The 25,045-nt window shown below is 38.8% G+C and overlaps 2 protein-coding genes across 3 annotated transcripts; both read left to right on the forward strand.

The window, feature by feature from the left end:
• The first annotated feature begins 1,434 nt into the window (after positions 1-1,434).
• On the forward strand, positions 1,435-11,750 carry LOC133521320 (integrator complex subunit 14). The gene is made up of 10 exons (XM_061856223.1): positions 1,435-1,905; positions 1,977-2,131; positions 2,319-2,454; positions 2,913-3,022; positions 3,437-3,629; positions 3,970-4,067; positions 4,718-4,813; positions 5,189-5,375; positions 10,739-10,887; positions 11,188-11,750. The coding sequence occupies exons 1-10, from the start codon at positions 1,719-1,721 to the stop codon at positions 11,422-11,424; spliced, it is 1,548 nt and encodes a 515-aa protein (XP_061712207.1). The 5' UTR covers positions 1,435-1,718; the 3' UTR covers positions 11,425-11,750.
• A 131-nt stretch (positions 11,751-11,881) lies between these two features.
• Positions 11,882-23,088, forward strand: LOC133521306 (protein O-mannosyl-transferase TMTC4). 2 transcript variants are annotated; one of them, XR_009799886.1, is made up of 12 exons: positions 11,882-13,898; positions 13,987-14,368; positions 14,450-14,698; positions 14,981-15,183; positions 15,366-15,543; positions 15,679-15,896; positions 16,948-17,055; positions 17,524-17,665; positions 18,192-18,306; positions 21,649-21,837; positions 22,192-22,397; positions 22,885-23,088. XR_009799886.1 is itself a non-coding variant. In XM_061856192.1 (11 exons), the coding sequence occupies exons 1-11, from the start codon at positions 13,627-13,629 to the stop codon at positions 22,323-22,325; spliced, it is 2,190 nt and encodes a 729-aa protein (XP_061712176.1). In that variant the 5' UTR covers positions 11,882-13,626; the 3' UTR covers positions 22,326-22,431. The 2 variants fall into 2 exon arrangements, 1 of the variants encoding a protein (XP_061712176.1); XM_061856192.1 differs by lacking the exon at positions 22,885-23,088 and having other exon boundaries at positions 22,192-22,431.
• The last annotated feature ends 1,957 nt before the right edge of the window (positions 23,089-25,045 follow it).

A 25,045-nucleotide genomic window follows, 5' to 3' on the forward strand; every position in this document is an offset into this window, starting at 1 on the left:
GAGCCATTTGAGGGTAGATTTTGTTTACTTTATTTAAATAAAGATACAGAATATATATTAGGTACATGCATAAATCCTCACGTTTTTACTGGATCAGAAGAAACTATTTGAAATTGAAACAAATGATACACTTAACGAATGATTCGTCATGATTCTCATAGTAATCAAGCATATGTAAACTGCTTTGTATATTTTGTTAATATTATCTATTTGCCAATTTCATGATTTTCATACACAAGGCATTTAAAATTATGCATAATTTATCGATAAAAAAATGTCTCCACAGTACATCTCTAGCAAATTATCAAACTTGTGACATCTGCACAAATGAGGTATTCCTAACATGTAAACCAAAGATTAAAGTAAGTATATAGGATTTGAGAGCCCTCTTGAAGCATTTTAAGGAAACTAATTTCGAAGCGCTATCTCTAATTTGCACCCGAAACTCGCTATGATCATATGAGCTGCCCAAATAAACCTAATATTACATAGAAAAGTTTTAAAAGACTGGAATCCAAAAAAAGACATACATTATAGTAAAGCAAGTATATGTTTATTGCTTTCAATTTGATATACAAGATAGTAATAGACTAGGTTTTGTAAGTACTTCTTTTTACCTTTGTTCATCTTTGTGTACAAAGCTGCATTAGCTTCGTCTTCCGTGACTTGTGTCTCAGTCTGATTTAATAAATATAAGAGAGTAGAGACTGCACGATCCCACAGTCAAACCGTGTAAACTGTTTTGTGAGACTCCGTATATGTTTGAGATGTATCATTTTATGTTAATAATAAATAATAATAAAATAAAAATAATAATAATCATCGCTTGTTTTCATCGCTGCTTGAGCACTGAGGAGGATGGTATTTTCTTCTTACCTTCGAAAATATCTAAACCTCCCGGCATTGCCTTGAACACTGTAAAATTTTTAAACCTCCAGGTTTGTACCATTGGAATTATTGGGATTGTAATTTCCCTATTTGAATTTGACTCGTGTTTAATGCTTTCTCCGATTTTACTCTGCTCTGCTCTGCATTTTAAAATTAATAAAGAAAGAATAAGTTTATATCAATCATATCTCTGTTTACTTTTTTTTTGTCAGTAAACAACAGCGGGCTTACCGCGAAAACCGAAATTCGCAAATTGCGGGGATCTTTCTCTTTTACTCTTACTAAGATATAGTTAGAGTGACAGAGAAAAATGCCCGCAATTGACGAACTAAATGCACAACGGGGAAATACGGCCAGCCTTCTAGGCACCTTGCCCATTGACGGCGATTTGGGCCAAATTTGTTATCTTTAGTTTAAGTTGTTTAGTAAGTTTTATTATGTATCTTTATTTCGACGTGTTGCCTCTCTGTCACACTTGTAAATTCGTACGTAAGTGTGACAGGGAGACAACACGTCGAACGTGGTTCGCGGTAGGCCTTCTGTTTCCATGCTTGTTTTTATTCTGAAGAATTATAATGCTCTTTGAAGCCAAGTATTTGTTACAAAAATAGAGTACTGTCTACTTTTCCGGCGATTTTTAGTGTAGCTTAAATAGCGTGGTTTTGACGTCTAAACCTAAATCCGTCATAAGTAACATTTTATTTGACAAGACATGTCATACGCTTCTATGGCCAACTCATAAACAAAGCTTGATTTCAATGCATTATACTTTTTATTTTAACACTAGTTGTCATGTATAATTAGATATAGATTTTCAATTTACAACAAAAATGCCGACTGTAATTTTACTGGACGTGTCCTTGTCGATGTCTCGGACGGTGCCCACATTAGATGCCATCGAAAATCATACCCGGCTTACAGTTGCCACTGCTGCTATCAATTCGTTTTTAGATTTTCTAAGTGTTCACGCAAGATTAGAATACGTCGCTTTGGTTACTTTCTCTTCCATATGCGAAGGTAATGAATCAACTTAAAAATGGCGTTAGTTTAACCTTAAGATATTGAATAATTGTGTGGTTTTGTTTTAGTGGCCGTACCATTCACTCGAGAGTTTGAGAATATTCGCAACAAACTGCCACTCTTAGAAGAGGGCGATAAAACATACCTGGACTCAGCTTTGGCTGGAGTCAGCCAGCTTATTCTGAGTGAGTGGGGATACCAGACGCCCATGCAAATCATATTAGTAAGTATGATGATTGACAGGCAGGATGCTTAGACACAGATTCAAAATTGAGCAAGATGGAAGTCAATACTCTGTTTTTTCACTGATACTCACATTAAGATTTCTGTGCAGTTGTATATAATGTTGAACACTCCTTGCAACTGTATTATTACACATATGCTGATTACTTGTTCAATTTTGTGTACAGATAACAGATGGCAGTATAGGTTCGGGTCCAATTGGTAGGAGTAGAGCCATACAAAACCTGCCCCTGCCAGCACCTTACCCGGTCAGGATTCACATCATGCCTATAGTCTCACCTGTTGATCCCTGTTTACAGCATGGTAATGCACATTTTTTAAATATATTCATCAGATATTTTATAATTATTGACACTTTCACTGCAGCAATTAGTGTAACCCTTAATTAAGCATATTTTCCACGGGGTCTTACAACCCCATACCACAGTGAAAATGTTAAAATAAAATTTAGTCACAGTGAAAATGTCATTGCCATTAATCAATTACAAGCCAAGTTTACACTGACTTGGCATTCTTGGCTTTAAATAAATGATCCAAATGATCATTTTTTCATGTTTTGTCAGTGGTTCTTGAACTTGTATGTTGAGTGAGCCTCTATTAATGGATTCATATATATATGTGTGTGTGTGTGCCACAGAGCCTGTAATGAGCCTGTAAGATCTACGAGTCCTAGTTCTTATGCTGATAGAATTAGGCCATTATACTTTTTTCACGTAACATTTGGAAATGAACACTAATCATTCTATTAATTTGTTTTACAGCAATGCCCCTGTACCAGAAAATTGTGGACCTAGCTACTTCTGCCAATAATTCAAGTGGAAATGTCAGTCGAGGATCTGTTTATTGCCTAGACCAACTTTCAGTCACCAGTGTAAGGTTTTATCTATTACTATTTTGTACAATTCCATTAACCTAGCCAGGCTGAAGAGAGCCTTACTTGGTGCCAAAGGATCTGTTATACACTTGCAGTTGCAACCATGTTAGCATGCCACAATGTATTTTTAATATGTAACCACACATAGTCATACACAACTGCCAATGTGCCAACTTACAGGAAATTGTGGTGCATTGGCACAGGGCTTCAAGTTCCTATAAGTTTCATTACAAATGGGTGACAGCAATTCAAATTTCAATAATTAATATCAGGTGTGCTCCTCCTGACCCCATCTGTGTATATTGTTGTAAATAAGATATCAACTACCATTATCATTTGTTCCTTATTCTCCTTTGTTCAATACCTATTGTGTTCGAGAATTTCTATGTATTAGTTTGTCATGTGACAAAGGCGGTGAACACGATGACGCGGCTGTGCGAGCAGCACTACCAGGAGTTCTCGTGCACTCTGAAGTGCGGGCAGCTCGCGGCGCGCGTGCAGCTGTTCCCCGAGCCGCACCCTGCCGTGCACGAGGGCTACGCCGCCACCTACACGCTCTCCAATGAGATCAACATAATGGGGTTCATGCACGTTAGCGAATTAGGTGAGTGTACTTTACCTACACATGACGCAGGTGGAAAGCTCAATGACGCGGCTGTGCGGGAGCACTACCAAATAAACCAAATCAATATTATCGGATTGACGTATAGTTAGCAAGTTTGAAACATTACTAAAGGTACTAACAATTCGACTAGACAATTCTAAGTGACTGAGTTACCACAAGATATGGTGCACGTTATTTAATTAAACAATTAACTTTACAGATATGTATAATATTTTGACTTATCTTTGTGTGTTTTAATTTAAAAATTGGGTAAAAATATATGCAAATATTTTTAATAATACTTATATTATTAAAAAAAATATTATATTCACTGTCACAGGTACTCCGATAGCAGTAAGCAAGCATCTAGTGGTGCCACAAGCTCAAAACGGCAACTCTTCCAACAGAGAAAATTATGGCACCAAAACTCCAATAAAGGTCTGTTTAATAGTAAAATATGTAAGGTAGTAATTCCAAATAATTAAAGATTATGGTGAAAGAGGATGTACTTATTCCTAATTACGAAGCGTAATACTTGTCTGATAGCTATACTTCTGGCATCCAATGATGGTCCCTATGACAGACATTCATTTCATAAGTATGGAGTAGCTGTAATGTAAAATCTTTGTAGACAATTTTTGGAAGTTTTGAACATTCATTAGGCGGGTCCACACAGAGCGAGCACACGCGCGAGGCAATTTCCTCACGCACAATAGGGCCAGTATAGACGTGCCTCGGCCGAGGCGGCGTGTTCGGGCGAGGAAAACGCGCGCGCTGTCTACACTGGCCGGTTTTTGCGTGAGGGAATTGCCTCGCGCGTATGTTCGCTCTTAGTGGACCCGCCTATTGAAATATCATATTAAAGTATAAAAAAAGAATTATAATATCAATATGGTAAAAAACATACATCTATTTTTTTCATAACCTGTTTAAAATAAGTCCAACCAAAAGACACTTAAAGGAACTGTTATAGGGACTATCACTTGACACGAGAGGTTTACATACGAGTACTTTGAAATTATGAGATATGTATTAAGCTTAAATAATGTCATTGTAATGGAATTCATGAGAAGTTATATTTTGAACAGGATGGGTCGAGCATGGATGGTAGTTCACCAGATGAAGAAGTGTTGGACCCCAGTAAGATGCCTAATTTCTGCGTTTTACTCCATGGAGCGCTCAAGGTTCGCTCAACTTACCTATAATAAGTTTATCCATCATCAACAAATTACATCCAACATTTTCAATACCTAACAGCAATTGAGCAATTGTAAATGATTGATTCTACAAATTATAAATTATGAGCCAAGTCATCCGAAATAGATGTACAGCGCAGGAAACATTTGAGTCCATTGCTACTGCGCAATAAATCGTGTTCAGGGGGACACGGGATATTTATGAGTTAACTTATCTTTCTAGTTAGTTCTATCAAAGATTTTTTTTTTTCACCACAAGACGAACAAACCTTTCAAGATTGCATTCAATATTTTTTGTAACTTTCGTAACTGAAGTAATAATTTCCAATCCAAGCCTAACCAATCAAAACAAACTATCTGTAGGTGGAGAACATGGCTGCAATAGTAGAACTAGGCGGCGACTGGTGGGGCGCGCTGGTGGCGTGGAACGAGGCGTCGCGCTCCCGGCGCTCCTGCCTGCTGCTGTGCGTGCTGCGGCCCGGCGCCTCCGCCGCGCCCTGGCTCGGCCCGCTGGACCAGCTGGGCACGTGCGACGAGACTACCCCGCCATGTAACTACACATACAGTCGGCAACAAACCTTGTTAACCTGCGCGCCCGTGGTCAGAATGAAGTCGGCACAGATTTTTGTTAAGATACACGCTTGAGGTTGAAACCGCGGCGGCGTGCGCATCTTCGTTTTCAGTATGCGAGAGCGCTTCATCATTAGCGGTTATCACACTGCTCCGCACTTCGGAGCGGCGTCCAAAGTTGCGGCTTTTAACTTTCTACTGTAGAATCTTGCTTTGTATGCAAAAACCTCGTGGTATAACATACTGGCTCCGCCTCTCCATACGAAAGCGTGAATCCCACGACGGTTCGCGCTTTCGGACGGAGATGCGCTGCGGGACGCAGGGTATACCACACCGAGCTCCGTAGTACTGTACGGATTTTTGTGCGTAAACGCGGTTCGTCGTGCTCCACAGCTCCGAACGAAGATACGGAGTAAACCGCACCACTGTACCGTCATCGCTCCGCACTTCTTAACCCCCTACTTATAGTATGAAAATGGAGCACGCTGCCGCGGTTGTATTATCAAGTACGTAGGCACCCTATAAGGGTCCTTTTGTCCGAACTTCTTGTCTTCTCAGCTCATAATATTGGAGTTAAAATTGGTTAGTAATTGCCTCTGAACGCAGCTTTACTTTTTTGTATGTGCACTCTGTTCGAAACATACATATACAGCCCGAAAACACGTCAGTTGTTTTTTCTACCACGTTAGGCCATGTTAGCTTTAAATTCTTTATCGAGTCTCAGTTATTAAACCTAAAGGATCAGCGAACGAAGAAAACAAGGATGATACTCGCCGTCAGTTTTTATTAACCGTATAATAAATACTATCCAAATTAACTACGTCGACGTAAAATCGTAACAAAATGTTAAATGCCTACATCAGAGCAAAACTAGTGCAGCAAATGTTAAATATTAAGGCATTTTCATATGCGACACAATTGGCGGTGCACCGAAACGGCATGCTCGTTAAATGGCACTCCTAATTCAATGGTTTTGTTCCGACCGACGTCGGCTCTGCCTTTGTTCTGTCGTCGGTTGGAAGAAACAATGCACTCGCTAAGTGAATAACGTGTCATTGTGCCTGTGGTTATGAAAACAAAATTATGCTTTTTGACATTTTGAATCAGTAGTAAAGATGGTGAAATTATGCTTAATGTTTGCAATGAAAAGTTTATACGAAGGCGCAAGGTAGAGATGGAACGAATATTCAGTAATTATTCGGTATTCGTCACATTCGGCAAAATTTCTCGTATTCGCCGAGAGTCTCGGCAACGCCCCGATCCCATCGTTCTTATACACACACTCGTTCTCGGCCTGTGTCGAGGTGTCGCGATGAGTGTATTAAGTCCGCATCAGGGTTTCCCGCAAAAGCTATCGGCTGCCGACGCGTCGACGTCTTTTTCGCTCTTGTTGCGTAGACATAAAAATCTTTTCTATCGGCTTTTAACGATTCCGCATCGATATAATTGGATACACCCGAAACCATCAAAAGTTGAAATTTAAAACATTTGTGTAAAAATTAGGTTGAATACGTTTGGCTTCTACGCGGACGAAGTTCCGGGCGGAAGCTAGGCAATGATATCAAAAAGTACTCGATCTTATTGCTTACACAGACAATCGTTTCAATATAAGTGCAGATTACATACAATAAGTTGTAAAATGCAATTTTAGTTTGGAAATAAATAAATTATGTTGTGGTTCACCTATAACTATTTAGGTAACTTCGTGCGCATGCAAACATGTCTACTGCTCACGTAGGCGTAGTGACATTATTTGATTATTAATTATGCATATTATTAATAACATGTGTGTGAGCACGCGGCAGGTATCTAAGTGGCTTGCTTTGTGCGCGCTCCATTGTAACGGTCTGATGAGATTAATTATGCGGACGTGCATAATAGGGCGCCAGACGATGGCGATGCCGACGAACACACTAGCTTTAGCCCGCGGTAAGTTATAATGATAACAAAATGCCAACTAATAAATAAATACGTTCAGCCCTTTAAGATATAATTCGAATTTTATTTTAGTGTAAGAAATATCAGTCTCGCGAACCTCGATTTATTTCCGAATCTCGTATTCAAGCAATCAAAGCAATAAGTGTCCTTCTCAGGCCAATTCGAACGTACACTGGTATCAGATGACTTTCATGATGTCATGTAGTTATCGTGCATTTTGCTTGTACTTATCCTTATATTTATGGGCGCGAGCGAGACGCACGATAACTAAATGACATCCTTCAGATATCATTCTGATATCAGTGTACGTTCGAATTGGCCTGTCCATCTTATAACTTTGAGGTACGCACATATCCTATTGAACTTGCCAGATTTTCTAAAGAGATCCAGTCTTAGGTAATAAAAGCATATGATATGACCATATGAGACATGACTGGATTCAATAAGCCACTGTCTGGGTGTGTGTAGTGTCGCTGTGTCACTTTCATTGTACATTTATTGTGTTTCCTTTATAAAAGAAATGCAACACGCATGTTTAGGGCGAACCATTAAGTGAATTGGCAGCATTAGAGCTACTTTGAAGCACACAGGGTCTTCAAAAACACTGATATTATTAGTAGGTACGTATATATCAACAGAAACTGAGAACCGCTTATACATGTTTAATTAAGTTTGGCTTTGTCTCTTTCCAAGAAACAGAAATTTTAGAGTAGCAGATAATAGTACATTACGATACAAGTGCGAAAAATAGGAAATTCGACACGAGTTGCGAATTACCTATTCGCACATGTATCGTACAACGTTTTACAGTACATATGGCCTTTTAAATGTTCGACACAGTAACGTAATATGCTAATTTTCGCACTAGTGCGGTAAAGTAGCACCATATGTACTGTAAATATATTACCTTTACAGTAGGTACATATGGTGCTGCTTTCCCGCACGCGTGCGGGAATGAGCACTTTCCGTGCATATGTCGAAACTTTAAAGAGCCATATGTACTATAAAACGTTGTACGATACATGTGCGAATAGGTATTTCCTATTTTTCGCAACACAACAACAAATTCGATACAAGTGTATCGTCATGTACTATTACTCTCTAGGGAGTTATAGCTTTTTTTATTGACACTTATTCATACAAACCAAGTAGCATAAATGAGTTTTAATTTTAAAATACTGACGTTTATAAACTAATATTTTTGTTTATGTTTAAAATTAAATAACAGCCGTCTAAAATATTTTTACATAATTTTCAATCGTGGCTGAATGCCGAATAGGTCTATGCCCTCGATGCTAACCTGTCAAGTAATTACAAAATTGCGAACGAATATTTGATATGTCACCGTATTTAAGAATTATTTCGTTAAAATTTAGTTTTTTCTTCGCAAGTGTGATGAAAAACATTGTGTGTAACTCCGGGGGTAAGAATATTGCAAACTCGGGTCTTTAATTCCCTCCAGCCTGCGGCTGTCGGGAATTATCACCCTCGTATCCAAAATTTTACTTACCCCCCTCGTTGCACACTGTACTATTGTGTATCAGTTAGGGTATGTTGCACCAACCACATTTAGCGGACTGAACAACGTTAGTCAGCAGTGAACTACGAACATTGACAAATATCTACAGACGGGCCTTACGGGCACTAAGAATGGTGCTAGTTCAGTGGTGTCACTCACGACTTTGTAGATGCGACCAGTCGCCCGAGTGATGCGAAATCATAAACCAATCGCGTTGTGACGTTAGATTGGCTCGAATTCGTGTGCGTGACAGCGCTGTACTGGCCCTATTCTTATTGCCCGTAAGGCCCGTCCTAGATAAAAATCAATGACTATGAAACTTCCCATACAATCAAACTTAGCGAACGTTTTAACGGTTTCGGGCGGTGCGACCGACCCTTATACGCAACACGTTAATTTGTCGTGCATCAGATTTTTAAACAGCTGTCAATAACGCTGGAGAACTGACAATCGGGTTTATTGCATAATTCGATCGGTCTTCAGCTCGCTTCAATCAGTGTCATTTGCGGAAAAATGGACGGCATTAAAAGGCGTGTCGGTAGCCTATTTACATGTGTAATTTGGGAGTTGGGACGTGCCAAATAAAGCCCTTGTTTGCAGGTTTTCAGCTTACCAAGTTCAATACAACTAGAATTTTAACTATTCATACCAATAATCCTTGAAATTCATTTGTAGTGGATTTAACGGTTTTATTCTTATCTTGCAACTTCACTTGGACCCGTTTCACATTGTACGACTGCGTGTTTGAATGTATCTATAAGAAGCAAGGTGTTCAAAGGAACTATGTACTCATATGCACAGTTATGCAATAATAATTCAATTCGTGCAATATGAAAGTAGTGCAATATGTAAGTAAGTGGGCTAGCGACCGAGTGAGGAATTGCCACCATAAACATCAATTCATATGAAAATAGATATGGAGTTTCTAGTGGCACACTGACACTTTGTCGATGCAAAGTGTTTAAGAGTCACACGAACATAGCCACAGCCATACAATCCAAATTACGCTCTCATTTTAAAACGACATTCTGAAATAATATGAGTCATAAACATTCAAGTAACATAGGGGTCACAGGAACTATGCGGCAAGAGAAACACTTGTAGGGAAACAGTTAGATATACCTACTTAAAGATTCCTAATTAAATGATAATACTAAAAATAAAACGAATGCATAAATAAAATTCTTACGTGCGGTTTCTCTTGCCCGAGCAAAATAAACTATGTTTCTCTTACCCCACTAAAAATTGTATGTCTGGTACTAGAACTTGTAATACAAAGAAAATAGAGCGAGTAGAAATAAGATTCTTTGTACAGTCAGCATCAATAATAGCGGATGAAACAACGCGCCAAAAGTTTCTGACATCCCAGTTAACTTTTCCTAATACAGATACATTTCTAAAATTTACGTTCAAAAGCGTATCTTTTATAGTCTTAGTTGTTCTATATGAAAACATCACTTTTTGTTAAGCTGTTACAGAAAGGTAGATACTTATGAAACGTTATATCCACCACTTTTGATGCTCACTGTTCTAGTCTCTAGCTAGCCGCCCAGACGATAAAGCCGACAAGACCATTACAATTTTGATTTGTCAAAATAAGGATTCAAATTATAATGGAACGAGTGACCTTCTTATAGGCCTCTGGGCGGCTAGCTAGAGGCTTCTACAAACCCAGACATACGAGTATATATATTTTTTTACGTAAGTATTCAGTCAAGTTTCATTTAATTTAAGCAAGTAAGTAGTTTTAAATTCAGAGCATAACCTTGAATTTGAAAATTAGGCAGGAGTATGAGAATGTATACAATACAATTAGTTATTAACTCAGGATTTCTTAGCGCGGCCGAATATAAGTTTGTGTTATCAGTAAATTGTATGTTTACCAGCGGAGACGTACCCGGTGCGGTCGTGGCGCTCGTACAGCGGCGGCGGCGCGGGCTGCGCGTGGGCGCGGCCGCACGCGCTGCTCGCCGACGTGCAGAAAGTGCTGCGCCACGCGCGCAAGCTGCCCGACAAGACCCAGCACCTCTACAAGGTAAACTTGCCCAGCGCTCATGCAGCAGTTGGTAGGCTGGCGACAGAAAAAATGAATATTTACCAGTGAAATTTGAACCTTTCGTGTTAGTATAGTGTTAGAGAGAACATCGAAAAAACAAAACAAATGCAGCTCTGTTCCAATTGCAAATGATTTATATAGTTTTATAAAGTTTTGCTAATAAGTTATCAATGTTATCATCATCACATTATTGATTTAGCTTCTACAGTTGTGGTTGTTACTGTATTCCCATTAAACGTTGTACACAGGCTATGGAGAGTAAGGCCTAGATTGTTACAGGAACTGAACAGACTGCGCCGCGCCGCGATCTCGCTAGGCTTCTCCGAGTTGCTGGCGTGCGTGGGCGCCGCGCTGGAGCGCGAGTGTGCAGCGCTGCCCGCCGGCGCGCCGCCCGAGTGCGCTCTGCAGCTCGCGCACGCCGCCGCCGCACTGCGCGACCCGCGCACGGCTCTCGACGTCAAGCACACCCTGCAGCCCCTAGCCAGCAACTTCACTGTCACCTCTATGCCACATTAACAACTTCTACGAAATTCTAGGAACAGCTGACTCATACGGCGGCTATCACGCGACCGTTAGACGGCTCTTGGTGTCAAACTTAACCTGCATCTAGTAGCCAGCGATAATTTCAACAAATTTAAAAAATGTAGACGTGAGGGTTTCGACATTAAGTATGCCACAGCAATAACTTGTGCAAAATTCTTGGTTGTACATCTGGCTTATATAGCTGCGGCGCTCGATGTTAGAGGTGTTAGAAGTGCAGTCGCTGGTATCTGTATCAGTTACCTTAACGAACCTATTGAACTTTTGTGCAACATTCTAATAAAGTAATATAAGTATGCCAAGTCTTTTCCATTAATTTGCAGATTATTGCAATATTTGCAACCACAGAGGGTGTTTTTATTATGTCTAACCATACTCTGAGGGGTGCATGTAGGCTGTAATGAACAACTTTTACTATGGGGCCGACCACGAAACCGAAGAAAAAATGCTGCTCCATAGAAATCATTAACATATATTATGATTCGCCGAAATGTATGAAATAGCAGAATGTTTTATTTGCGTTTTCGGTGTTGGCCCAATAGTAAAAGTGTAGATATTTCCTTTAAATACTACACTAAACCCAGAACCTATGCCCTGAATTTCAATCAATCAATCAATCATCAATTATTGCACCATGGTAAAAATCAAAAGTTGTTACAGTATTTATACAAGTACCTAATGGACCCTAAAAGGATATGACAAACTTTTCCTTAAACTAAGATATATAAACTATTTACATATGTCATGCAATAAAGCACATAAGGCAGCATCGTATGCAATGATATATCTAAATAAAACTAAGTACCTATGTTACATAATAAAGCTATCTGCGAAGAAATCTTTAAAAGAGTAATACACTTTTCTCACAAGGAAACATTTCAATTTTTTTGCGTATCCTGTATCCCTTTCTTCAGCCTTCATATAGTCTGGAATATGATTGTAGCATTTAGCTGCTGCATAAAGAGGGTTTTTCCTATGTATTTGTAATTTAGGCGCGGGTAGCTCAAGTTTGTATTTTAACCTTCGGTTTGGTAGCTGTCTGAACAAGTGTATGTTTTTACAACTTAAGGTGGCCTGCATTCTCTGTCCTACACCAACGAATAGCTGTTGATGCCCGGATCCAGTACTAATAAGGATAGCATAGCCAACTAACTCTTTACTCTCTAACAGGTAGATACTATCAAAAAGAGCATTTGACATTCTCTTTGGTGCTATTTCCCGGGGCGAACTCTCCGGTTAAAAAAGATCGTAAAATCGTGTCGTTACCGTGGATGACCATATAAAATAAAGTATAAAAGCGCCTGATGTGGAGAGGTTTAAGCGCTTCACACAATTCACTTCATTCTGAAATTCTTATTCATAAAATTTTACAAGCATAATTTAGTTAATTCGTGTTTCATCAAATACATACAATTGAGGCTTGTGGCGCATTTATGAATAACACCATTAGCCATACGTGTAACCGTATTTAGAACATTTTAGCATTGTAGTCTGACTGGTGACTGCACTAACTAGGAACATATAATTTTATTATCCTAGTTAGGTTGCCATTAGTATTAGTACTACTGAATTAGGCTACGGAGACTGCTTACCATCAGGCGGGCCGTATCAGCCGTATGCTTGTTTGCCACCGACGTAGTATAAAAAAAATAAACCCTTTGTATGCAATCATATATGGCAGTTATAATATTCAACTCTATTGAGAGATATTAAAGTTCAAGTTTAAACAAAATATTTTTTATGTCATGCGTTAAGGGGGGGTGTGTGAAGCGCGTTAAATAAGATCAATAACTACGGCCCGTTCGGATATCGCCTCGGGTTGTTAGATTTGATTATAGATTATTTAATTATAAAGTAGAATAAAATTAGGTGCGAAAAATATCTTAATTTACCCTTATGTAGAAAATATTGAAGACAGTGTATTATTCCTAATTTCGTTTTGAACTGCAAAAAAAATGCACGACGGTGAAATATCTGGCAATATCAAATCGGTCATATATTTAATAAATGACAAATGTTTGACAGTTGGGTGTGCAACTGTGCATGGTGAACGGCTTTCTCGGTAATAAATAAATATGTTTGAATGCCGGCTCGGTAAAACTATAAAAATACCAAACCATCACTGAAAATAACACCGGATAATGTTTTAATCGCATTGATCAGATTGTAACTAGTATTATGTGTATATTAAGGAACCTTAACAGGAATTTAAAAGATCCAGGCGCTAAAAAAATCCTAAAGTTTGTAAGCGTACTTTGCGCATCTAGTTTACCGTTTATCTTCACTTTAAGTGGCGATTTCGTTTTCGATGATTCTGAAGCCATTATCAAAAATGAAGCCGTGACATCTGAATCCTGGCTTGAGTCGTTTTACACTGACTTTTGGGGCACAAACATCACAAGTAATCTAAGCCATAAATCTTACCGGCCTCTCACGGTGTGGTCTTTCAGGTAAGTTTAAAGTAAAAGAATTGACTGACATCCTTTGTAAATGTGGTTATAGTTAGTTAATATTTTTTATCCATTTATAATTTTCCAGGCTGAACTATCAATTGGGTCAGAAAAAACTTTCTGCAGTGGAATTTAAGGCAACAAATCTCGTCTGCCACATTGTTAGCTGTCTACTTCTTTGGTTGACGTTAAGGAGTATTTTAGGAAGATTAAAAAAACACAAATGCAAAAAATGCATAGATGTTGGTTGGGTAACAACACTGGTATTTGCAGTGCACCCTGTGCATGTGGAAGCAGTCAGTGGCGCCGTGGGACGGGCTGACGTTCTCGCCGCCATAGCCTTCTTCTTAGCATTCCTATTTTACAACCAAGCTATTTACAAGAAAAGACTGCATTATTTTTACCTGACAGCCACAATATTACTGGCTACAATGTCCATGCTTTTTAAAGAAAATGGCATCACAGTTCTGGTAAGTTTGTCTACTAAAATTTGTGTAGACACAATAGTAGGCACAATCTTTTATTTGTACCATTAAATCTTTTGTTCTTAGGGTGTCTGCCTTTGTTATGACTTTATAATCATATGCAAAGAAGACAATAGATCAAGATCAAGGAAGAGAAAACAGTTTTATGATGACATTCAATTATTACCCAGTGCAGAGGTAATCATAAGAATCACAGTAATAGTGTTAGCCATAATGCTGCTCTTGTATGGCAGATGGATTATAATGGGAGGAGCACCACCAAATTTTAAAGCAACAGACAATCCGGCATCCTTTAGTGACAGCAAAATTACAAAGGTATTTTTTTACTTTCATTTCAATTTACATAGTTCTTTAACCTACAAACTTCCAAAAGTACAGTTAAGGAATTTAATTTCAGTACTATTTTGTATCTTGTTACGGCAACAATCAAAATGAAAGTCACTAGAGACCTCATACTAATGTCACTGTGACAAGGTACGAAATGGGACTAAAATTAAATTTCTTGACCATACCTATTAAGAATTGTATGAAACTTACTGTTTGTTCTGAATGTTCAATCATGATTGTATTTATTAACAATTAATAATCTGTTTCCAGATATTCACATTCAGTTACCTGTATGTGCTAAATATCCTTCTGTTGATTTGGCCACAGTGGCTCTGCTACGACTGGTCAATGGGATGTGTCCCTCTCCTCGAACACATCTTAGATGTCAGACTTGTTTTTGTACTGGCTATGTATTTTTATGGGGCAGTTGTTGTGATAACATTCTTCAAAGCAAGAAAAAAACGAGATAAATGGTTGGTTCTCTATTAGATATAAATGATGATCGATGTTGTCAAGCATAAGGTACCACATTACTGATAATCCATGGATTCTACATGCTCAAACACACCTTATTAATAGTAGTGGTATCTTTTGCTTGAATGACTCATGCAATTCTTAAAAGATTGTACTACATGAACCAACTATTTTATTAAAGGATTAAATTAATGGCTCTGCTGTTAATGGGACTGCCATTCTTGCCTGCTGCCAATATATTCTACCCCGTTGGATTTGTCATAGCTGAACGAGTCCTGTACATACCTTCAGCTGGGTATTGCTTCTACATGGTCTTTGGATTGAATAAAATATGCCATACCAAACTAGTTGCCAAAAAGGTAACTATGTAATGTTTTTGAAAAAGTATGAAAATCAACAAAATATTATTATTATTATTTTATGATTGAAATAAAGTAGAGCCTAGCATAGGAGTGGTGGGAAAACGATTTACTTTAACATTTTGTTGCTTTCAGATGGCATCCATTCCTTATTATGCAGTCATTTTACTAATATGCATTTTTGCATTAAAAAGTTATGAAAGGTCTTATGACTGGCAAAACGAGCATGCATTATTCCTGAGTGGTACAGAAGTGTGCCCTTTGAATGCTAAAGTCCATTATAATGTTGCAAAAGCAGCTGATGCTAAACACCAATATGACTTTGCTTTGATGGAGTATAAAGAGGCGATAAGGTATGGTCATCTTATTATTATTATTGTGCGATTTTTTTTTTCAGTATGAAATATTTAATTATGTAAGTACATAATTAAATAATCCAAATGAAAAAAAATCGCATAATTGAAACTGTTCAACTCTATAGTCTGTATCTTTAGGTATTTAAAAAAAGTTAAACAAACAATTTGTGCATTTTCGGGTAGTTTTAATATTTATCGGTTAACCAACCAAATACAAAACCGCCTGGATCTGTCACTGAACAACCTGACTTTAAACCTACATTATTTGATCATGTTATGTTTTCATCTACCCTCAGCTGCCTTAAGGAGCCATTTGAGGGTAGATTTTGTTTACCTTTTTTTAAATACCTAAAGATACAGACTATAGTATAATTTGATTTTCAGAAATTTCCAAATTTTTGAAATATGTCCAAACATTTTCATTTGTAGTCTTGTCATTTCAGTCAGGAAAGTACTAGAGACTCTTACAATCTTTTTATTTTATTTGTTTGACTATTAGAATTTATTCTAGAAACTTTCTAGACTAGTATTTTTTATCCAATTGTTTTTTTTATGTTTGACGACATTTTGTGAAATTCTTAATATTAAATTTGATTTGCATTATAATTCATTAGTATTATGGAATAATATTTACATCAATAAATTGCTCTGATAATTAGCTTAAGATAATTATATGTAAAACTGTCTTACTATTCATAACTTTCATAAGTGCTTGTTGCTAGGCGTACACGAATAAAGTATATTTGCAATTGAACTTGAAATGATGAATCTACAGCACATAGCTAGTCAGACTAGAACAGTTGCCACCAGATATATGGGTGCAACCAAGGTGCTCACAAATATCTCACAAAACACGAACACGTCTCTATTGTCAAGGCGTTAGAGTGCGTGTTCAGATATATTTGAGCACTTCGCCCTCGGCAGCTACGATATGTCTGATGGTGACTGGCTGTAGTATGATTACAGATTGCCTTCAATCATTCTGCTTTGCGAATACATATTCATATTTAACATGTTGTTTCATTCAAGTTTACCTATTTATTTAAAGGTTGTATCCGGAGTATTACCAAGCCATGAACAATCTAGCCAATTTACTTAAAAACCAAAAGATGTACTCAGAAGCTGAATACTATCTACGAAAAGCTATTGAGCACAAGTAAGTACAATCTAAAGTATTCTATGATACCCCACTGCGACGCCACATTATGCCCAAATGTATAGTGCGTTGGTGGCGCTATTGTGCATTTTGTATAATTGGGCTTGCAGTATTATTACTGCTAACGTGATTTAAAAAGATAAAATACAATGCCATCTATTGTTAACTGTCTCGGAGGGTTCACTAGATGGTGTGGTACTGAAATTTCGGTCTATGGTCAAGCAAACCATAACGTTTCAAAATTATAAGTAGCAGTAAGGTGAGATCGATAAGGCACGCGGCTTTGTAAGGAAGTTAAAATTTATATCACAATATTTTTAAAACATATTCTTAATTTTCATGTCACTTTTTGCAAACATCTAATCTAAATTGTACTTTAAATGAAGTGTTAACACTTGTTACAAATGGTTGAAATTATAGTGACATGTATGTAGTCAATTATTTCATTCTAATTGTGTTGACATTCAGGTACAGCTTTCCGGCAGCGTGGATGAACCTAGGCATAGTCCTGGCGAGCACCGGGAGGTACGATCAGGCGCAGGAGGCCTACGCGAATGCGCTGAGGTACCGCAACAACTACCCGGATTGCCTTTACAACTTGGGGAATCTGGTATGTGACGGGCTACAGCTACTTCTTATTGTTAGCGTTAAGGATCTTTAAGGCTGGTTTTAGTGACAGTAGGCAGCTCTCAGCTTGATACTAAAACGCTCTTTGAAGGCAGAGACGCGCGATCAGCGTTCGCGGCGCCGACGCGCGGTGCTTATGGCCGCATAATATGCGTCAGCGCTCACCTGTCGGCGTTATTCTGGAATGCTCCACGGACTCGTACATATTGGTCTGTCAGCGCGTGATCAGCGCAAACGGTCAGCGTACCACTAAAACCAGCCTAAAAGGCTTATTACATACATTCTGCCTTACGGTCGTAACCGACATCGGGCCCTGAGCAAGATCGTTTTCCGTTTAACGAAATATAAGAACATCGTTAACTATATTCGATTTTTACGCAACTAGTGTTTCGCGTATGTTTTAAATTAAATCTGCCTACAAATTAATACTTTATATTTGATTATTAATTCATTTTTTCTTTGTATATAATTAGTAGGTAAGTGTTTTTAACTGATGTACTTTGTTTTAGTATCTCGACACAAAGAAAACTGCTCACGCACTAGAAAGTTGGCTGCATGCAATAAAACTGAAACCTGGACATAGACTTGCATGGACGAACATACTTGCGCTCTTGGATAACACAGGTATTTATATTTGTATTTTAATAGGGCTAGCAACACTGTACTGAGTAATGATAAAAATGGTGTAAATTAAAAATTGTAAATAAATGAATGTCAATGTACAAACAGCAAGACTCTTAACGATGACATCCACACTAGACCGGGCCGGGTCCGGGCCGAGGTGTTCGACACGTCATTTTCTATGATCGGTGATCACGTGGTGCTATCCATAGAAAACGAAGCGCCGGAAGCTCCGGCCCAGTGTAGCGTGAGTCATCCTTTAACTGTCCATGGGTGGACCTTATGCCTTTTGTAATAAGGTCCAACAAAAGACAGTTAACAGTGTGGTGGGGGCGATGCTACGGGGCTGGCCCCGTATTTACGTTTTGGACAAAGAGTTTCACAGCTGAACTAGATGACGCTATACGGTGCCATGTTTTGTGACGACCGAATTATCAAACGTCAACCGGTTTGAGAACCAGAGTTACTGCATAAATAATATACCGCACAGGCAGGGGCGACCTTACCTCCGCTAGCTGACGCGGACGCCCGCCGCGTGCGCACGCTCGCGGGTCCTACTCCCAGGCCAAATCTGTTGCACGCGCCCACGCCAGTTAGCGATGTTCATACAATTTCTTGTTAGACGGGGCGTCCGTTCCGGATAATCCGCGTCAGCTAGCGGAGGCCCTTAGTCTCTGCGAGGCTCCGGGCGGAAAATCTTTGCGAGAATCTTTGTTTTTAATACTATATTAAAAAATTGGTACGTCGTATCAGGGAAACGCCTTGTAGACAGTCCAAAGGATCCTTCAAGAGATTGGAGCTCGGTCGTGAACTAAGTACCTATGTGTTATAAAGCGAGAAGCGAGGCAGAAATCCGAGCTCCACCTAGGACAGAAGATCCGGGGCATCAAATCTCGATGACTTCCCGTGCGAAGCTGAAGACTGAGCTGCAGGGAAGCAGAGCTTTGAAACGAACTCACAGAGTGAGCGAGGCCGACGGCTAAGTTCCGCAAAGATAAGGCCGGCAGTCCCGAATGTGTTGTTTCCTGCGAGTCTGAAGTCGAGCTGCAGAAGAACATAACTTGGAATTGAGCCAGTGGCCAAGTGTAAGCAAGACCGAAAGCCAGGCTTGGCTTAGTGTTTCAGTAAGACCTTTCCTGCAGCGCATTTAGGCGTGGCCAACGGCGAAATTACAGACAAAAACCACTGGCCAAGTATTTTAAAACGCAAGGCCTAAGGCCTACCTCCACGAAGGACCTAAGTGACTTCCGCGTGAAGCCAAAGGTCGAGCTACGAGAGATCAGAGCTTGAAATCGGACAAACGGCTGAAGGCCCAATCGTCCGATCGAAGAGCCAAGCAACCATCCAAGGCCAAGCTGCAGGAGAGCATAGCCTGGATATTAATAAATATGATATCGATTTTCTTGCTACTCAACCTTTAGCATCGCATAGAAGCGGGACTTTACGCGGATGTTTTGGGCCGTATCTTCAGCCGTATGCACTTATATTAAATTTCATATTTGAGTCATAAGATCACGGCTGTGCAGTAAATCGGCAAGCCTGATGTGGAGCGTGGTCTTCGGCCACCTTGGGCCTTGAAACTCATTCATGCAATCTGCCAAATACATCATCTTTTGTTTGTGTCCGAGCTCTGCTGTCCTGCATATCGCCCTTCGGCCTTTCGGTTCATTACTAAACAAATAACCATTGTTATTTCCGAATTCAAACCTTCTGTAGCTCTGCCTAGGGCCTCGCACTCTGGTGGTGGGTTCTCGAGGGCTGGAATCGCCCTCTCGCTGTCCGATTTTAGCATACCAGCTTTATACCAAATTGCATACGGCGGCGCAGCAAAACCTGTTTTTTTTTAAATTAAGTCCTCTTAGATCTTTTTACAGACGTTTAAGAGTCCGTCTTAGATAACTTCTGCATCCACTTTATCGCTACTCATGTTTCACGTAAAAAAAAACTACTCGCGCGAGGCCCCGGGCGGTTGCCCCGTTCGCCACCCCCAAAGGCTGCCCCTGCGCACAGGCACGTCTAGTTTGAGGCACGAAGCACGATTTTTTATATAATATTAAGAACATGATGTTCCACCGCCTACAAATTATCTACTTTGCCCGAAGTTTGACTGGTAGAGAACGCTTTGTTGAATTAAGTCCGCCTTTTGTACAATTGTATTTTCTTTTGCGCAATAAAGATTAAATGAATAAACTTTGGTTTTGAGGTAGCTATCTATTTTCTGCCAGCAAGCTTGACAACCTAATTACCACACAGGTGCCGTACAGCGCCATCTATATTTGTGATTAGGTACAATATTTTGCTTTATATATTCGCGATATACAATATTTTGCTTTATATTTAGCGAGACCCGAGGTCACAGCATAAGAATTGTTCGCACTCCCACTACTACTAAAGCTGCATATCATTCGTTGTCCAACCGTGTCGTGGCGGCTTGGAACCGTTTACCGGATAGTGTTGTAACTACTCCCTCGGTCAATGTTTTTAAAAACAGATTGGACAAGTGGCTTTTAAAAATAAGTTAGGCTGATGTTACTTAGTGATGTGATACGACTTTACAAACTTTGAACTGTATAATACTGGACACTGTGTGACATAGGCTCATCAGCTAAATAGCTGCTCGCCTATAATTATATAGTAATAATATTCCTTTTCACATAACCCTTGGAGTGGCAGGCCGTCGACTCCCGACCGATTATGTAATTTAAATTTCAAATTTGATTGATTGAAATAAAATCAAAATTCCAACTCAAAAACTACACATGCCACTTGAAGAGCTAACTGGTAAATGCCCGCTTGACTGTTCAAAAACTAATGAGAAAGTTGCATTTTACCCACATGTGGGGCAAAGTAATCAGATGCAACATTTCAGTTGTTTTCTTATGTTTGCTAACTAGGAGGATTAACTTTTAATTTTTTATTTTTTTTATTTATTACATACGTTCATTTGGATTTCATTTGATATTGCTGGTATTTCATAGTTAATATTTTCCTCGCGTTGGTGTGGTGAACATTTTTGTGTTTCACCCGGAGGCAAAGTTTGTTTAACCCTCGTGCCTTGAAACCCTCGCAACGCTGAAGATTCCACTTCTCGAACCACTCGCTACGCTCGTGGTCGCTTGCTCGGTTATAAATATTAGCACGAGCGGTTAAACAACAATTTTGCCCCCTTGTAAAACAAATAACTATTGATTATGCATTTAGCTTTACAAACTATAAAACCACAATAATTTCTAAAATTGTGATTTTACTGAACCTCATTCATTCCTTTGGTTGTACCTTTTTAAAATAAAAGAAAATATGATGAGTGGGTTTTGCGAAATGTGTTTTTACTTGTATTATTTCCAGGCCAATTTGATAGAGCACTCCAAATAATACCCCTTGCTCTCGCGTCGGTCCCTGAAGCGCCGTCGGTCCATTTCGCTACCGCGAACATCTTCGGCAAGATGGGACGGTACGAAATAGCCGAAAAACACTTTCTCAAAGCCATTGATCTGTTTGGGCCAAGAGTGCAGGCAATACATTATGCTAACCTAGGTATGTGTCTTTTTGTTAAATACCTTTTTATGCACCTTACAGATTATTTGGTAGTTTCCGATTTCATATGCACATTATCGTGCAAAATCACGAAAAGTAAATGGTAATTTGTTTAAAAGGAGAAAAATTAGATTGCTGTAATCATTTTAAACATTATTTTATGATATAGTGCCTCTGTGGGATCAATAAAAAACGTATACAATTATCGATCTTGGCCACCAGATTTGACGACAATCGTTTGAGAAATGCGACCTGTAGAGGAGAACATCCAGACAGACATAGGAAAGCTTTTTTTCCAAGCTGACACAAACTCTCTCGCTCGGTCAATCGTAAAAATATTCTACTTTTTTACAGGCGTACTATATCATCGATGGAAGAAGTACAGTGACGCCGAACGAATGTACAAACGTGCATTGAAAATTCAATCTAATTTTAAAAGTGCTCAGAAAAATCTTCACACTCTGAAACGGTTGAATTTGATAACATAAACGTTAATCTTTTTTTTGCTTAGCTTTATTGATTCTGCTGAGTATCATGATATGTAAACTTTTGAAAACAAGGTAATTTATTAAATAAATATTGTACTTACTGAAATTGTGTTTTTCATATAAGGTACTTAATTGAGGACTTCTATTTAACGGTTATATAAATGAGTAAAAACCATTAAAATGCGCATAATTAGTTTCAAATTATGCCGAAACTTAACTGTGTGTGTAGTAAACCTCTTTCGATGTGATGCTATATATCTACTTAGCATTTTTAGTTGGCATTGGGTGGAGCAAATAAGGCTGACGAATAATTGAATAGCTACGGTATATTTTTGTTGAGGTACATGTAATGTAGGTATTCAATTACCTATCCACTTAAACTAACTTTTTAGGGTTCCGTAGTCAACTAGGAACCCTTATAGTTTCGCCATGTCCGTCTGTCTGTCCGAGGCTTTGCTCCTTGGTCGTTAGTGCTAGAAAGCTGAAATTTAGCATGGATATATAAATCAATAAAGCCGACAAAGTCGTACAATAAAATCTAAAATCGTTTTTTTTTCAGGGTACCTCCCTTACACGTAAAGTGAGGGTGAACAATTTTTTTTGCTTCAACCCTACAGTGTGGGATATCGTTGGAAAGGTCTTTCAAAACTAATAGGGGTCTTCAACAAACATTTCTTGATAAAGTGAATATATTCGGAGATAATTGCTCCGAAAGAAACAAAAATATATGTGTCCCCCCCCCCCTCTAACTTTTGAACCATAGATCCAAAAAATATGAAAATAATCTTGGAAGTAGAGCTTAAGAAAGATATTAAATGAAAACTATAGCGGATATGATCAGTTTAGCTGTTTTTGAGTTATCACAAAAAGTTTCCCCTTCATAGTAAAAAGACGTACACCCACAGTTCATCCCTTGGTTAACAATCTACCATACTTTAAGCTCCAGTTTAGCTTATTGTGACGAAAGAGTAACTACGGAACCCTACTCTGAGCATGGCCCGACATGCTCTTGGCCGGTTTATTATTTATTTCTCTTGGAGTTTTCTCGTTCACATATGTTTACCGTGAGTTTTGATGAAAATCAGCGCAACCTGCGGCCCCGCAGGTCGCATGTGCGGTCACAAAAGTGGACCACCTATTAGAAAAGATACTTATAGAGAAATATTTTACAGCCCGAGATCGCTTTAGTACCTATTGTGACTTTGTAGCCCTTGTAAAAAAACATTAGCTTTTTATGTTTGAATCACGAACGCAATCTGTATACCAGCATTTGCCATTCGGTGAATAGGCAACTATCTTGCGAGATTATGATTGTCCGGCCACAAAAGTAAACAAGGTGGGTACCTCGACATTTTATTTATCAAACGTGCTGACATTATAGTCTGAGTTACCTTCAAGGCGAAAGCTTGAGAATCGACAGAGTACCTACTTTGGTAATTTAATATGAATACATGATCCACTACTATCAATCAAGTCAGCAAATCGCCCAAGTTGTTTACACTTGCATCATATAAATTGGCCGGTGGTGAAGTCTGCGGACGGATTTTTGGTGAATCGTGTGGTTGTTAACAATGGGCTCCTTGTTTTCTAAGGTAGTGTTTTGTTTTTTAGTTTTATGGATTTGTTTTTGAAGTGTTAGGTCGCCCGTGGTGCGCCTGAATTGAGCTTTGTTGTAATGGATCTGTATATTTTATCTTATTAATTCATTCTACTGGTTAATTACATGTACGATAAGAAATGTGAGAATACATAAATAAATATAAAATTTTGAAGAACAATCATATGACCTACAGGTTTAGTCGACTAGAGACAGGTAGTGCAAGTCATAAAGAGCGTATCCTTGTGTTTTTTAAAGATAATTGAATAGAGTACCTAGCCTTAAACGTAAGTATAACTTGTAAAAAAGAATGTTTAACATGGCATACATTAAGTTATACATTAGTAGCCTTGTGGTTTGTGGTACTTTTCTACAAGTATTTCGCCTTTCGATAATGCTTTTTCCACCATTATTCAGAAGAGTACCTGGCGGCGTTGCCGTCACTGCGACCGTAATGTGAAGTTGTTCGAGCGGACGTGCTGCCTGTGCGCGGCGGCGGCGAAAAGGATGGAACCGCCGCCGCGCGGCAGCGACAAACCGCTGTACGGCGAGTACCTCTGCATCACCTGCGAGATCGTGTGGACCAGCTGCCTGTGCTGGCCCTGCCACTACCAGGCCTGTAAGCGCTGCTACCAGCTCGTCTACCCTCACAACTGGGTATGTTTTAATCCAACCCTTTTTACATTACATTTTAATTATCATATTATTATAACGTCTACTAATAGCCTTCGTAACTACCAATGATGACACTGTTAAGGTGCCGTATGTTCGGAGAGCGGATTTAAAAGAAAAATCGAATCGCTTTTTTTGATAATTAATTAATAATACGGTTGCCAAATATGTCATTACCAATCTTTTATAATTTAAAGTTTGCATTAGATTGGAATAGTGGACTTGTAAATCTTCTTAAGGGATTATATCGAGAACAATTTTTTTCACTTTTATTCACTTCGTAGGTTGTGTCAGACAAATCTCATGCATTGTATAATTATTAACAAGTGATTAACCGTCCCTACTGCTACCTTTTGCTGCATAATGTTCTATGCTCATGTATATAACCACCAACATACAAATCCACGCGTACGAAGTCGCGGGTAACAGCTAGTATGAAATAAATATGAAA

The sequence above is a fragment of the Cydia pomonella genome, chromosome 1 (genome assembly GCF_033807575.1).
Source record: "Cydia pomonella isolate Wapato2018A chromosome 1, ilCydPomo1, whole genome shotgun sequence".
In the NCBI taxonomy this organism is placed as follows: domain Eukaryota; kingdom Metazoa; phylum Arthropoda; class Insecta; order Lepidoptera; family Tortricidae; genus Cydia; species Cydia pomonella.